This window comes from Propithecus coquereli, unplaced genomic scaffold, assembly GCF_000956105.1.
Source record: "Propithecus coquereli isolate 6110/MARCELLA unplaced genomic scaffold, Pcoq_1.0 Scaffold44, whole genome shotgun sequence".
NCBI lineage: Eukaryota > Metazoa > Chordata > Mammalia > Primates > Indriidae > Propithecus > Propithecus coquereli.
The window spans coordinates 9,802,205-9,818,280 of NW_012150174.1; the positions used below are offsets into that span (position 1 = coordinate 9,802,205).

Sequence of the window (16,076 nt, forward strand, 5' to 3'; positions counted from 1 at the left end):
AAAAAAAAAAAAAAAACCTATTTTTTAAAATGGGCAAAAATATACAAATAGTAAATAAGCACATGAAAAGATACATCATTCTTCATTAGGAAATACAAATTAAAATCACAAATGAGATATGACTACATGCCTATTTTTTTTCCCACCCTACACCCTGTCTACACGCCTATTTTAATGGCTAAAATTTTTTAAACTGACCTCCCCAAATGTTGGGAAGGATGTGGAGAACTGAAACTCTCAAACACCATTGGTGGGAATATAAAATTGTACAGCTCTTTTGGAAAACATTTTGGCCATTTCTTAAAAAGTTAAACATACACCAACCATATGATTTAGCCATTCCATTCCAGGCAGTTATGCAAGAGAAGCAAAAGCTTATATCCATGCAAAGGCTTGTACATAATTCTTCATAGCAGCTTCATTTGTAATGGCCAAAAATCTGGAAACAGCCCAGTGTCCACCAACAAGTAAATGAATAAACAAATTGTGGTATATCCATACAATGGAAAATACTCAGCAATAAAAAGGAATGAAATACTAATAACCCAGGAACATGAATGGATCTCAAATAGTTATGCTTAGTAAAAGAAGGTAGATAAAAAAAATACATAATTATGATTCATATATATATCAAGTTCTAGTAAATGCAAACTTCTGTGTAGTGACAAAAAGCAAACCAGGGGTTGCTTGAGGAGGGAGGTACCGGGAGAGGCAAAAGGAACACAAGGACACTTTAGGAGTTATAGATGATATGTTCATTATTTTGATTGTGGTTTTGGCTTCACAGGTGTATAGATATGTCAAAATTTATCAAATTGTACACATGTATGTGCACCTTTTCATAGGTCAAGTGTGCCTCATTAAAGCTGTTAAAAAATCTTTAGGGGCCAACAAACCCCTAAACCCTCACTCATTCCCTGTATCATAAGTCCTTTGAGGAAGTCTCTCTGGCCTGAGCTCATTTCTGTTAAAACAATACTTAACAGAAGGAGCATGTGGATTGTGGTACAGCAGAAGAGTCTAGGTGAGTCCCATGGACCAAGAGGAGAAGCCTGTGAACTGGACAAACTGATTCCCTGGGCTTTAGGACTAAATAAAAAAAGTGTGATTTTTCTTGCTTACTGGAAAGCTAAGCACCAGCTTGCCTTGTGAATTCAGTCATCTCCTCATTTCTTCATACATTATGGTAGAAAGATATCTCAGAAAATTCCTTGTGTTTCTTAATGTGGGATTCCAAATGTGGTATCTAAGTACTAATTAACCCAGCATCAGATCAATCTGACTTCTCTTTCCATTGAAGAAATTCTCACATGCTTGTTACTTAAACTGTTGCAGACGAATAAAAAACACATTGTTCTGCATCTTCTCTTCCACTTCCAGTAGACCTAATCATTAACCCCAGTTTAGGGACAGATTGTTTTTCAACTCCAAGCAGTTAGCAACTACAGGTGCCACTGTGGCACACACAGGAGGACACACACACTAGTGCCCCAAGCACTCACACCCTGATGCTCTCTAAATACCAATTCCAATTCCAGCAGGGTAAGTGCAAGAGGCCTTGGAAAATTGTCTAACCTTTCTAGCATAATTGTAGAGGGAAAGGTTTGTGGTGAGGCCAGTACAGTAGGCTGTGAAAGCATTTTTTCCACTTGTAGAGGAGTTTCACTTTTAATCCTAGCATACAATCTCCCTGAAATGCCTGTAAGTTCAACTTAAGGTCATATTCATTATCATTTCCGTTCTACTTTACCTCAGAAGTGAGTCTTCAGAATTACATTCCTGATTATATTAAATTTGAGAATAATCAAGGAAAAGATACAAGTAGGTGTGAGGCACGTGGTTTCTATGCAGAATAGTCATTGAGAGAGATGTTATTTTGAGGCTTTATTTAATAAAGGCTCTTAAAAGATTTTAGAATATATTGTGAACTGGCTGAATAGAAATAACTCTGAGCCCTTCCTCCCCTGGAAACGGTGAGCCAGGGGCTGGCTTGGGACTACTGAAGGTTCATTCCAAGGGTTCTTGGGGCAGTTGTCCTTGGAGCTCACCACACCCGAGCACACTCCAGATTTCTCCTCCGCAAGACACTCAAGTGTTAGCAAACCAAGTTCTATCTTCAGTTGGACTGTCCCCTTCTTCTGTCCCACCAGCCACAATCCGAGTCACCCTCTTCTCCATCATGTGCACATTGGCTTCTTGAGGTGGGGCTATTGATTCCAAAGCAAGAGCTCAGACTAGAGAGCTTTGTATAACATTAAAGGACAGATTGAGGGGAACTCAGGAAACCTGAGGACTGAGCAGTGCTTCAGAAACAGGAATGCCGCAGAACCAGGCCTAGAGGAGAGTCAAACCGTGTGCATATGTATCAATAAGAGCAAGTATTTAAGTGAGAATTGCCGTATTAGGAAACATGGTTGACAGCTGAGACAAAGACAAACACATAGAGGGCTAACAAAACAAGGAAAGAAAAGGTGTTTTTAAAAGTTTTATTTTCTGTTATAGAAATGGAAGAAAGTATTGCTAATTATAAGTTCATCTAACCACTTAGATTAACTTATTTTTATGCCCAGTTATAATGCTACAAAATAATGTTGATCCTTAAGTTTCATTTAATTATAACTATAAATTCTTCAAGTATGCTTAGCCTTTATAATTAGCTGCTCAAATAGCGTAATCAGGAAACCCATGGTATTTAATCCTTTCATTTTCACTGACGAGAAAATTCTTACTTAATACAAATACTTAGAGTTCTAAAAACCTACTACCTAGCTGTTCAGAGCCATGTCACAATGTCCCATGGAAAGCTGTCTGGTGGAGACCTGATGCAACAGGAAAGCCAATGGCTCACGTCAAGGAAGCAGTTCCATGGTATGCAGCCCCACTGCATAGGAGTCGAACTCTTAATTCATCTTCCTAAAATCCATTGCTTATGAACTAAAATTTTAGTTCAATTAAAAAGCCAATAAAAAATGTAGAAAATGAAAACTTTAATCATCACAGAAAATCTGGATTCCTAACCTGATGATAAACTTTGATAAATCAATGATATCCAGATCGTGACTTTAAATTCCCATTGGTCCACTGAACAATCAACATATTACACACATGCCTGCTCACTTCAGCTGACCAAGCGTGAGGCCACAGTGCCAAACTAAACATGGAGAGGAAAGCTGACTTTCAGACAGCTTGCCTTTAGCGTTCATTTGAAACAGCTTTTAAGCAAGTACAATCATGATTGGAATTTAACCAAACAAAATTTTCTAACTGGTCATGAGAGATTATTTGAGCAATACAGAAGGACATTGTTAGGTGTGCTGGGGAGCCTACCTTCTGCCGGTGTGAAATGGCTCCACAGAGACTGCATGTAGTTTAGCTAAAGGATGCTATAGCTCAGTGACCATTCCGAGCTTTGCCATGCCCTCTCTCTCACATACCATTCCCTCATCCTTATTCCTATGTCCAGTGACCTCACTAATTGACTAATGAAAAATTAAAGTTAAAAGGCATAAGCTCCTCCCCTTTGCCTTGGCATTTAAACGTATCTACTCTTCCATCCCTCCTTACTTCCAAAGCTCGTCCCTGTATCTGGGCCCTAGCCTCATTCATTCTTGCTCTTGCAGGGCCTACCTTAGTTATTGCAGGGCCTTTCTTAGTTATTAGCTCTTTTTCTAAAATTTGTTCTCTCTTTGTTGGCTCCTTCTGGATTGCTTTCAGACATGCACACATTTTTGTCCAGAAAACGTCACTTGCTGTCCCCTTAAGCCACCACCTTCTCTTTTCAATCCTTTCATTGCCAAACTTCTGTAAGAATAATTTCTCCTGTATTTCACACTATCACACCACAAGTGCCTACAAAGTAAGAACCATAATGTATGTTAATTTATATCTGTCAGGCGCCTGCACAGTATAATATAGTGAAGGGGGCACAGACCTCGGAGCCTAACAAGCCAGGGTTCAAATTTGGACTCACTAGTTAATGTCGAATGACATTGGGTAAATAAATGTCTTAATCTTGCTGATCCTAAGCTTCCTTGATTGTAAAGGGGGATAATAAAGCCTCTCTTGCCACGCTATAGAGATTAAATGAGATTATGTTTATAAAAACCCCTAGTATGGTGTCTGGCACACAGTAGGTGCTCAGAAAAGCTGGTTCCCGTCCCATCTCTACTCGTGGCAGCGATTCAGGTATTTGTCAAATGAATGACTGAATGGTCTCCTGCATGTTTCAGGTCAGCATTCAGTGGCATGGCATCCACTTTTTGTTCTGTTTGATTCTTACTCTTTTCTTTGCCTTGTGTGTTTCAGGTTCACAACCAGTATCCAACTGAGTTTGAATTCAATCTCTATTACTTAAAGTTCTTGGCTTTCCACTATGTGTCTAATCGCTTTAAAACATTTCTCCTGGACTCAGACTATGAAAGATTAGAGCACGGTATGTTTGTATGCACTTGTTCCATCTTTTTGTTAGTTTTACATGTTTTTAATGAAAACTCTGATAATGTAACTACCGCCAGGTTTGACAAGCTCAGAGGGTTTAATTCTGAACTACGAATAAGAGTGGATATGAATAAGCGCACAGATTCTGAGAGTATGTGCTATGTTAGCTTTTAGCTACGGCAAGTGGTCGTTCCTGTAGCACTTTTATAAAGTTAAATCTCTTTATTATTTTGATGCTCAAAGTGATATCACTGTTTTATGAGAAACATTTTACTAATAGTTTTTCCAAGCCTGGAATAATCTAGTAGGAAGAGTATCTGCCCTTGGAGGCAATTTGAATAGCAGTTAAGACCCTGTACTCTGGAGCAAACAGACGAGGGTCAATTCCCAGCACTGCCAGTTACCAGCTGAGTACTTTGGGGGAATTAGGTACCTCTCTGAGCCTCAGTTTCCTCATCTTTAAAATGAGGACAATAATAACACCCACCCCCTTGGGGCCATGATGATCACATGAGGAAATAGTTGCAAATTTCTTAGCACAGATGCTAGCACATAGTAAGTACTCAATAAATTTTAGATATCACTATCATTGTTAAAATTTTAAATAGTAATAGTTGTAAAGAGTAGATTCTGAAAGTCAGCCAGCCCCTGTGAAAACATTTCCCAAGGAAATTTTACATTCTTACTTTTGTTATTGTTACTGGGAGGAGGGGATGGGAGGATACTCATGACTGTTTTTGTTACTAAGATAAGCAAAGAAAAAAATCAGCTATGTTCAGTACGTTATTATTGGAGTAATCATAAAGAGGATTCTTTCAATTGCAAGAAAGTATTTACTGATGTTCTCAGTTTAAAATCTGAAATCAGGAAATGCTACTTTCCAGGGCATGCTATTGAAATCGTCTCATATGATATTTCATACTTTTGGTAAGGGAAGCAGCACTGGTGAGACCATTTCCCACCTTGCTTATACTTCCAGATCTCTGTTGACTCGTGGAGTTGTCATTCTTCACATCACAATCAGAAAGCTTAATTTCTTAACCACCTGTGTGGTAGGAAGGTATTAAGTAGAGCTGGTTACAGCTGCCTCAGGCCTTGTCTTAAGTGAACTGTCCTATACCTGGGGAGTCACCTTGTCACTCAGCTTTATCACTAAAAGGAACAACATGTGCAAATATTGGTGTGAGTGAAGTACTGGTGTTTGTCTCTTGAGTAGTTTTGCTTTTGTTTCTTAAATAGAGCAGTTTGTTTTGCTAAATTAAGCTGATCAGCAAATTACCTTAGCACGCCGATGTGGCCAAAGATAAGGCTTCTGCTGTAGCGGATGATGATTCTCTTCGTTAGAGAAAGAAGGTCTAGCATAGAAATTCTCAGACTTCACTGAACATTAGAATCATCTGGGGAGATTTTAAAACTTCCAACGATTCTTATCTTGTGCTGACTTACATATGAAGGTTTCTAGTATTTCGTCATTAAGCATGATACTGGTTTTGGCGCTAAACTTCACTTTTCTGTTTTTAATCATGTTACAGAAGTGCCTGTGTATTTAGATGCTGAATTTTATCTAATGGCTTTTCAGCATCTATGGTGATCTTTCAGTTTCTCTTTTGATCTATTCATGATGTAATATTCTTTTGATATGCTGCTGGGATTCTTAATATTTTATTTAAGATTTCTAAAACAGTATTCATAAATGAGATTAATATATTTCTTTTCCCTTTTTAATGAGTTATTTTTATTGGATTTTAACTGATATGTTATTACTGGCTTAATAAAAAGAATTTTATCTGTTGAGGTTTTTAATATACAAATTAATTAATTAAAAAAGAAAAAAACTTCCAAGATCCAGGCAACACCCCCAACCAGCTAAATCGGAATCTGTATTCCCAGGCATTAACAGCTTTTAAAACTCCCAGGCGAGTACACTATGCTTCCAAGGCTGAGAACCACCACTGGTCCAATGGGTAAAGCACTGGACTAAGGGTCAGAAACTGTGTGTGACTTTGGGTAAATTACTTCATCTCTCTGAGCCTCAGTTTCCTCATCTAAAAAACTGAATAAGGATTGTGGCCCTGCTTATTACATGGAGCTATTGAAAAGATTAAATAAAATGTGAATAAAAGGATATGTTTGGGGTACATTGAAAGATTATCATGATTATTTGAAAATGTAATTATTTTCATCCTGTATCTTAGACATGTTTTCTCCTAAAACACATAAATATGCATTTAGAATCCTAGAAGGTAAGTCTGAAGGGTCCACAGATCACCTAATTAGCATTAAAGAAGCCTGGTTTGTGTCCTTAGTCCAGAATGTGTTGCCTGCTTTGAAGTCTGTTCCTGTTATGTTTGGGTTGACACACTAGTTATCAAGCCTACACGGTGAAACTCTGTTTAGGGACAGCTGTGGTAACTACCCTCCACCTGCCAAGATCAAGAATTGCAGAGTAAGGAACCTCAACCACTGCTGGTGGAATTCATCAGTCATAACTTTTAAGATTTCATCAGAAAAGCCTACACACAATGAACTCTCCTGTGTCCTAGAAGATTAATATCACATACTGGCTTATAGGGCTGTAATTTGATATGATTTCACACTAGCTATCTGATGACTAGAGCTATTCCCTATATGTGTACATGTTGCTCTAAGCCAGCCATGTGGGCATTATAAGAAAATTCCATTGGACTTCGTTCCAATTACCAGGTGTTAACACGGCTGAGAAGGGGGAGGGAGTGCTGCCCTGAGGAATGGAGGGCCAGGTATTGCATCTTCTCTTCTGGTTTCAGTTCATTCTCTTCCTGTGTACAAAGGTGCCCAGAGCCCATTCCAACTGAGGCTGACTACCACAGGGCCCTGCAATGTAATCCATGCCTCAAGGCCACAGGTGGAGCCATAAATGAGGTGACTTTAAAAACCCACTCCAGGCCACGTGCAGTGGCTCACAACTATAATCCCAGCACTTTGGGAGGCCAAGGTGGGAGGATCCTTTGAGGCCTTAAGTTTGAGACCAGCCTGGGCAACATAACAAGATCTTGTCTCTACCAAAAAAAAAAAAAAAAAAATCTAACTCCTAGAGCAATCTCAACTTTGGACATTAGAGTCACTTGAACTTTTAAAATGACTAATATCTAGGGCCATCTGCAGAGATTCCTATTTCATTGGTCTGAAGTGAGACATAGGCATTGGGATTTTTAAAAGCCCTTGGTTTTTTAATGTGTGACCAAGGTTGAGAACCACTGCACTGGACCCTAGAGTTAAAAGGTAGAGAAGAAAACAACCTTGGGCTTGAGACATTCTTTTTTGATAAACTGGTAAAATACTTGTTGATTTTTGACTAAGACATTTCATTCAAAGCAAGCCGGCATTGCTACGAGACATGCCTTTCTGGCCTTTTAAAGAAATACCTCTTGCCTCACCCTGACACATCTTCCTCCCTATTAAAAACAAAGTGGCCTCATGGTCATAATACATAGACTGTTTGAAAGGTACAAAGCTTGTATCAGAAAATCCCTGAAGTACCCCCCTAAGTTCTGCTTTTGTTTTTAAGTCACCCAAGGATGCAGACCACACCCTTCTGTCATCTAGAGTCTCAGTGACTATGATTTGCAGTATATATAAGCTGCTAAGCAAGAAAACACTTTAAATGGCTTCATAATAAACAACCAACAACTTGAAAAAGAAACATAAAATTATGTTTTTAACTGAGTTTCATCAAATCAACTCTTAAGTCCTTCCATTTTCTCTTGAAAAATGTGTAGAATGTCTCCTGCCACAGACCTCTTTGAATCTAGATACAGATGCAGGATGTAGATTGGAAGAGTCATGATATACTGCTAACTGCCTAGGAAAACCTTATCAGATATTTTCCGCTCATTTTGATTTGTTTCCATATAGCTGGGAAGTTCATTCCTATCTTTAGCTTTGCAGTTATTTTCTAAGGTTTCTGTATGTATGTTGCTGTTTTTAGAGCCATAAGAAATACTCCACTTTTTTTTATCTGCCCACATACATCATACTTTTAGGCAAAATGTTAATTTATTTAACTTTTATTGTGTTGGGTTTGTTTTTGGATTTACAGGAACTTTATTTGATGATAAAGGAGACAAGCATGCCAAGAAAGGAATTTGTATTTGGGAATGTATTGACAGAATGCACAAGAGGAGTCCCATTTTCTTTAACTATTTATATTCACCAGTGGAAATAGAGGTAGAGTAAGAAATCATTCATGTTTCATTTTGTGTTAAAGTTTTCCTTAGTTTTAGTATAGTAAGCTGTTTAAGCTTTTTATAAACATTCTACTAGGTTTCATACCAAAAGCTATTTAAAAGTTTGAGACACTATGGATTTGGGTTGTGATAGAAATGGAGATTGTTCACAAAATTCTTGCCACAAAAATTAGGAGCTGGCCTCCAAACTTTGAAGGGATAACTTCAAGAGAATCAAAAAGCAAGGTAACTTTCCCCAGGGAGAAAGAACTAACAGAATTTGAAATCCCAACAGGTGGTCTAAGCAGAAAAATCTAAAATACGTTAGGAGAGGCTCCTGCCCTGGGCCCCATGCATAGGACCCTAGTTTGGCGTTCGTCCAACTACATGCTCCTCATGAGGAGTGTAAGAAGCTAAAGGTACATGATTAGATGTCCTTCCTTCATCTAAACCACATTCTGGGTACTTCGACATTCGTTGCCCAAACTCAAGCTACTCACCAGGCTGCTTCTCCAAGTCAGTGTCTCAACCCACTGCATGTATCCTGAGGCCCAAAGGTGGCAAGAAGTAGTTGGCAGGGAATGGGCAGAGTTTGGCTTCATGGGCTGGGGTATACACATTCATGCAAGACCCTTAGAATATAAGATATAGCTGGGGTGGGAGGAGAAGGGGGTCAGGCCAAGGAATGGGAGCTGGGGCCTCTCGTGCCACCACTTCCTAGTATAAAATTCTGAGGAATCCAAGAATTCTTTATTTGAACCTGGCCTTCCAGGTCACGAGGAAGTTATATTTCTCAAAGTAGGAGGACTAGAACATGTTTTATTTAATAGTTTATCTTGATGTATAACTTTTAAATATTTAGGCATATGATATTTGAACCTCCATTCATACTCGTGCCCTAGACCCTGCAAATGTTAGGGGCTGGCCTGTCAGTAAGCTTGGGGTACTTTGGGGTCAAGATGAAACTATATTTCAGTTTTCTTTAACAGGCCCTGAAGCCCAGTGTAAATGTCTCCAGCCTCAGAAAGTGGGATTACTACACAGAGGAGACCCTGTCCTCAGGGCCTTCCTATGACTGGATGATGCTGACCCCCAGGCACTTCCCCTCTGAAGACTCTGACCTGGCTGGAGGAGTTGGGCCCCAGAGCCAGAGGAGAACAGTGTGGCCATGCTACGATGATGTCAGCTGCACTCAGCCCGATGCTCTCACCAGCCTTTTCTGTGTAAGTCAGCCATGTACAGACACACACCTAGGGCCGTAGGCCCCAGAGACACATGAGGCCAGAGGAACCAGGCTAAACTAAGACTGGTTTACAAACTTCTGAACATAGTTCTCCTTGCTCTGGACTAGCATTAGAGGTACTCCTGGAGTATGAAAAAACCAGATTTGCTCCCCCACATTAGTGGGGTACCAAGCTTAAGTACTTGAAGAGAATCTCAATAAAAGTGAGTTTCCAGCATTACAAGGAAGCAGTCGAGCAAGTGGAGCAATTTACTCCTTCCGGCGGCTTCCCGGCTGTTTCAGATGCCCGCACAGCCTGAGTCAAGCTTGGACTATGGTTTTCGTGGGTGCTTTACTTCCTCTGGTCGAAGTGTGGGTAGTTGATGGCCAGATGGGAGTACTGCCAACCACCTTCTTTATGCAAGAAATATTCTGGAGTGAAACCATCCTGGCAGTAGTCACCCTGAGGAATGGTTTTGAGCCCTGATATGGGTCAGACAGTTCCTGAAGAGTCTTCTCCCTCTGGTTTTCTGACCAGAAAGAGGATGCTTCCATGATCATGCTTTCACAGAGGCAGCTGGTCTGATCTCCAGCTTCTCTGTCAGAAGGGGTATCCATTTCCTTGGGCATTTCTTGGTTCATTCTTCCCACATCTGGTTTGAGTCATCAGAATGAGGGGCTCCTCTGTCAAGGACAGACTTCTGATCTAGCTCATCTATTAGGGTTGGCTCAGTGCTTGATCTTTTGCCTTGGCCATCAGATTTCCCATGGTCTGCCCAAGGGTGAAGGTGTTTGGGATACATATATTTCATGTCTTACTGTACAAGCTATAAGCTATTCTGTGCAGAAAGGCCTGGTTATAGGCTCTAAAAAACCATCTTTGCCACAGTGCATCACACCAACTAGAGCTCCCACCACTATTCCTAACTGGGGAGACCTCTGAGGCCCATGTCCACCACTCTCCTCAGCTGCCCTCTGGCCACACTACGCATCTGGGCCCAATACAGAAGCAGTGTGGCTCTGAGGCACATCCTAATTTCTGTCAAATACTGATCTGTTGGAAAACTCCATTTCTTTGCAGGAAATTGAAAAATTGGAGCATAAATTGAACCAAACCCCTGAGAAGTGGCAGCACCTGTGGGAAAGGGTAACAGTGGACCTTAAAGAAGAACCAAGAGCAGACCGCGTGAGTTGGCAATGCCCCTTGAGAGCTGCTTCTGAGCTTTTTGAGGGTGCTAAGTCAGGTAGGGTCCACTGCCACAGGTGACAGGACCCTGCTGGGTTTCTGGCTAGAAGGAAGGGCAAAAAGGGAGAAATCATGCTCTGGGGGTCCAGGGCAGAAAGTTCCAAATGACTGAATACTTTCTGAGTGTCTCACTTCACCACAGTGACATAATACTTATGTTTCAGAGCCCTGAATCCAGGGGAAATTACTAGGTTCTTTTCTATCTCAGTGCCTCTGTGGTTTCCACTGATCATCTACCACATGAAGGAGAAGTGGAATGCTAAGACAAAGTTTGCTCCAGAGAAATAAGCAAAGAGAGAAATTAAAAATATTTTAAAACAACAAAATATGCTACTTTCAGTTACTCACAATCCCTTTTCTGTTTCTTATTTAAGAAACATTTATCATAAAAATATTTTAGAACCAAATAGTCTGTTTTCTGCCTTTCACACCCTATTTCTTGTTTCTGATTTAAGAAACATTTATCAAGCACATAATATGTGCAAGGGACTATGCTTAATACCACACACACATTCACATCCTATTTAATCCACGGTGAAAAAGTGGTATTCCACCTCCTGCGTGAGGGAATAGGCACAGAGAGATCAAACAGCTAGCAATTGGTGGAGCCACCATTTGAACATCAGATTGGCTCCAAATGCAACAGAAGGGAAATTAGGACAGATGAGTGTTCTGAAGAGCATTTCAGGAAGAGGTCAGTAGGGTCAGATGTCATAGAGAGGTCAAGAAAAATGGAGTGTAAAAGAAAACCTTTGTGGTAAAAAGGGACCCTCTCCAGTGCTGTCTCTTTAGTCTTCAAAGGGCAACTCAGGAGCTGTTATCAGACTACAGTTGGCTGATGCTCTAATACTTTTTTTCTCAGAAAAATAAAATAGTTTCTTGACTGTTTTTCTGATTATGAAAATAAGGCATATTTATTTTTTTAAAGATAATACACAGAAAATTATAAAGTAGAAGATGAAAATCACCCACAATTTATAACCTAGAAATAAACCACTATGCTATCAAACTTGTTTCGTCATTCTAAACCCACATATAAAAGGGATTTACTATACATACTGTTTTTAAACCTGCTTTATTTTTTGCTCAGCATTGGCATACATGTCCTTCCATTTGTCACTGTGTATAAATCAGCATCATTTTTAATGACTGTCTAGAATTCCATTGTATGGAAATGCCATAATTTTTTCAACGTCCCCTAATAATGGACATTTAGGTTATTTCCAGTTTTTTACTATTATAAACAACCAGGATAAATATCTTTGAACATACATCTTTGCTCATTAGTCCAGTTTTTTACTTGAGGTAAATTTTAATAAATGAAATTATTGAGTCAGTGGCTTAAAGTGTCTGTAAACCTTTCCCAGCTCCTGTTCTGTCTTTTTTAGTCCCCAAGACACCCATCGGGGTCCCCAGGAATTATGTCTACCAACCTACCCTCCTATCAGAAGAGGTCTCTGCTGCATCTCCCAGATAGCAGCATGGGGGAGGAGCAGAATGCCAGCATCCCCCCATCCAATGGAGTGGACCGAAGAGCAGCCACGCTCTATAGCCAGTACACATCCAAGAATGATGAAAACAGGTGACCTGCTGAGCCCTGCTGGGTGTTCCAAAGACTCTCCCCATGCTGCCTGAGGCTAAACCACAGGCCCTTCAATAAGCAAACTTGAACTGTATTTGCTTTAATTCTTTGTTTAATGCTTTAGATGGTTCTTTGAAGAAGAAAAATCAAAATTTCAATTAAAAATAATGCCAAGAAGTTGTAGCTATCTGTGGTTGAGTTCTGATTGTTATTATTTATCTGCCAGAGCTATTGAGGGAATATGTGTTAGTCAGTGGCAAACATCAGAAAACCAGCTTATGCCAGCTGAAGCAAACAGGAATGTACTCTCATAAACTAGGACAGCCAAGGGCATGCTGGTTTCTCCTATAGCATCTTCAGGCTGTGTCTGTCTCCCAGCTGTGCTTTTCCCTTTGCCACATCAATCCCATTGTGGCACAGAGGTGGCTACTGATACTTCCAAGCCTCACAAATGTGGTAACCCCAGCAGAAAGAGGCAGTCTTTCCCCAAAGGTCTAGTAGAAAAATTCCAGGGAGAATTCTGATTGACTTTTTTGGATCATCTGGGAGAAGTAGAGACTTGACAAACAGAAACAGACATCCCTTTCCAGAATTTTTTTTTTTAAATGAAAACTCAGAATTAACCGTCCTATATCATCCTTTCTTCTAGGTCCTTTGAAGGAACGCTTTACAAAAGAGGGGCCTTGCTGAAAGGGTGGAAGCCTCGTTGGTTTGTTTTGGATGTAACAAAACATCAGGTAATACTATTAAAGCAAAAGAAATGACTTTTGTCTAGGCTGGTCTCAGTTCCTGGCTATTATGTGGCCCTCAGCAGACAGATACATTCTTCATGGAGAGACTGCTCTCCTAGCACCTCTCGTATGCAGTCAGGGGGGCTCTTCCAGGGCTCCAGATGTCCTTGAACAAGGACAAGTACCCTTCTGAGGGAAGTTCAGGCAGAGGCTGTAACAGTTGAGCCTAGAGCATAAAGAGCAATAAAACTCTTTTTTTTCAGTGCTCAAATATCTCCTGCTGCCAGCTCTTAAGACCCAGGTCAGGGAGCTCCTGAGGTTTTCAGCCTGTTATATACATACCACATGCACATGCAAGCCTGTACCTGTGAGCACTCTCCAGAATACAGATTACCTTCATCCTTGCAGCTGAAAGCATCCATTCAAAACTGAGGGTGAGGCCGGGTGTGGTGGCTCACGCCTGTAATCCTAGCACTCTGGGAGGCCGAGGCGGGCGGATTGTTTGAGCTCAGGAGTGCGAGACCAGCCTGAGCAAGAGCGAGACCCCGTCTCTACTAAAATTAGAAAGAAATTAATCGGCCAAATAAAAATATACAGAAAAAATTAGCCGGGCATGGTGGCGCATGCCTGTAGTCCCAGCTACTGGGGAGGCTGAGGCAGGAGGATCGCTTGAGCCCAGGAGTTTGAGGTTGCTGTGAGCTAGGCTGACGCCACGGCACTCACTCTAGCCTGGGCAACAAAAGCGAGACTCTGTCAAAAAAAAAATTAAAAAACTGAGGGTGAGGGCATTAATTTACTTAACATTTACTGAACCCCGCCCCATGCCCATCACTGTACTGCTCACTAGAACACAGTGTTATCCCTCAAAGATGGCAGCAATAGGGGAGCAGATGGAGCCCTGAAAGAGGCAGAAGGGGATGTGCTCACCTAAACCTGAATTCACAGTGGGCAGGTACTAGACTGGACCTTGCTATAACTATGTCAGGAAATCTTTTGCCCGTTGTTAGGTTCTGGGCTATTGCTGTAGCAGCCTCTGCAATCCTTAGCATCATAATCTTTGCTCCAGTCATCTCAAGGGAGAGCAATTCCTATGCAAACCTCCAGCAACTCTGTACCCTTCACTAGTGAGAGTTGCATGGCCTCCTGTATTCTGACTGCAGGCCTTACCCCACCTTGAAACTGACTCATCAGCCTTGATTCTCGATGCATTCGTCTATGAAATAGGGTCTTTCGAGAAAGACCTGAACTGTTAGCACTATGTCGTACTGTGGTTGGACCTGCATCTAGAATACTCCTTCCAGATGAAGACTCCTTCCTAATGAAAACTGTATTTGGGGGCCACCTTTTCCTCCTCATAAGGGGCTTCATAAAGATTACACAGAGTCTTTGTGGGAGAATATAGAGAATTTATTTTCAAAAATACAAATGAAAGCCGTTTTAGGAGGCTATCCTTTAAAATAACAATGTCTCTGAAATCATAGCACTACGCTATGTAGAAAAGTTCCATTAAACCACTAAATATAGGAAAATGTCATAATTTTTCTGTAATTTACAATTATATCAAATTATACTAGCATTCTTACCAATTTTTTGGACTTCTTTAACATGAAAGGTATACAGTTTTTCTATTTAGCCCTACTCATACCATGCCTTCAGGGAGAAACAGGGAAAAGTCTGAGGCCAGAACCACAGTATTGGAAGCACCAGACACATTCCTGCCATGTACACTAGAGAGTGAAATCCACAGACTGTGGACCAATAAGTCTCGTTCACCAGCAATCTCTTTAAAGTATTTTTTCATTTTTTCTTATTCCAAAAGTAATACATGCCAAATTCAAACATTTCATACCGATCTAAAAGTCCCCCTGTGCAGTCAAATGTTAAATAATCTATTGTGGTCCTCAAAAATCATTTTATAACTACATGTTCTTTGGCAACTTGCTTTTTTAAATAATGTATGTTGAATAATTTTCCTACCAGTTCGTATAGATTTTCCTTATTCTTTTTGAAAAGCTTTTTGAAAAGTATTCCATTTTATTGATGTACTTTCATTTAATTAACCAATGCTCCATTGAAAGACAAGTATCTTTCCCAATATTTAGCTGATAAAAACAGTGCTGAAGGAAACCTCTTCATACATGTACCTTTGCATGCTTGTGGGAGTGCTTCTGTAGGATAACTTTCTAGAGATGGGAAAGATGTTTCAATAGGCATAAACATTGTAAATTTTAGTTGATACTGCCCTCCAAAAAGTTTCTAACAAATTATACTCCCACTGACAGTATTTGAGAGTACCTAGTGCCTTACTAGATATTATTAGCCATTTTGAATATTTCTTAATTGTTTTTCTTTGATCAAAGAGGTTGATCATCCTTTCAGATATTTATAGGTTATCTGTATTTCTACTGTGACTTGCGTTTTGAGACCCTTTGACCATTTTTCTACTAGGTTTATCTTTTTTTAAAATCAATTTCTAGAAATTCTGTTTATTTCCTAAATATTAACATCTATATTTAATTTTTGTTGTTGACTTAATTTTATTTTTTAATATGTAATACATTTATTCTAATTTCAAAAAGTACATAAGTCTTTTTTTCCAATCCTTTCTCCCAGCTACCTAGTTCTCCTTTCTAAAGGCAGTGTTATTTTTTGC

General features: G+C 40.0%; 1 protein-coding gene across 1 annotated transcript in view; it reads left to right on the forward strand.

Annotated features, from left to right (window-relative positions):
- The window catches only part of SBF2 (SET binding factor 2), a 518,495-nt gene that overhangs the window by 499,537 nt on the left and 2,882 nt on the right, over window positions 1-16,076 (forward strand). The window contains exons 32-37 of the mRNA XM_012654180.1: window positions 4,306-4,432; window positions 8,516-8,643; window positions 9,632-9,865; window positions 10,946-11,050; window positions 12,499-12,692; window positions 13,342-13,429. Coding sequence (XP_012509634.1) covers window positions 4,306-4,432; window positions 8,516-8,643; window positions 9,632-9,865; window positions 10,946-11,050; window positions 12,499-12,692; window positions 13,342-13,429 — 876 coding nt within the window. The remainder of the gene's footprint in view (window positions 1-4,305; window positions 4,433-8,515; window positions 8,644-9,631; window positions 9,866-10,945; window positions 11,051-12,498; window positions 12,693-13,341; window positions 13,430-16,076) is intronic.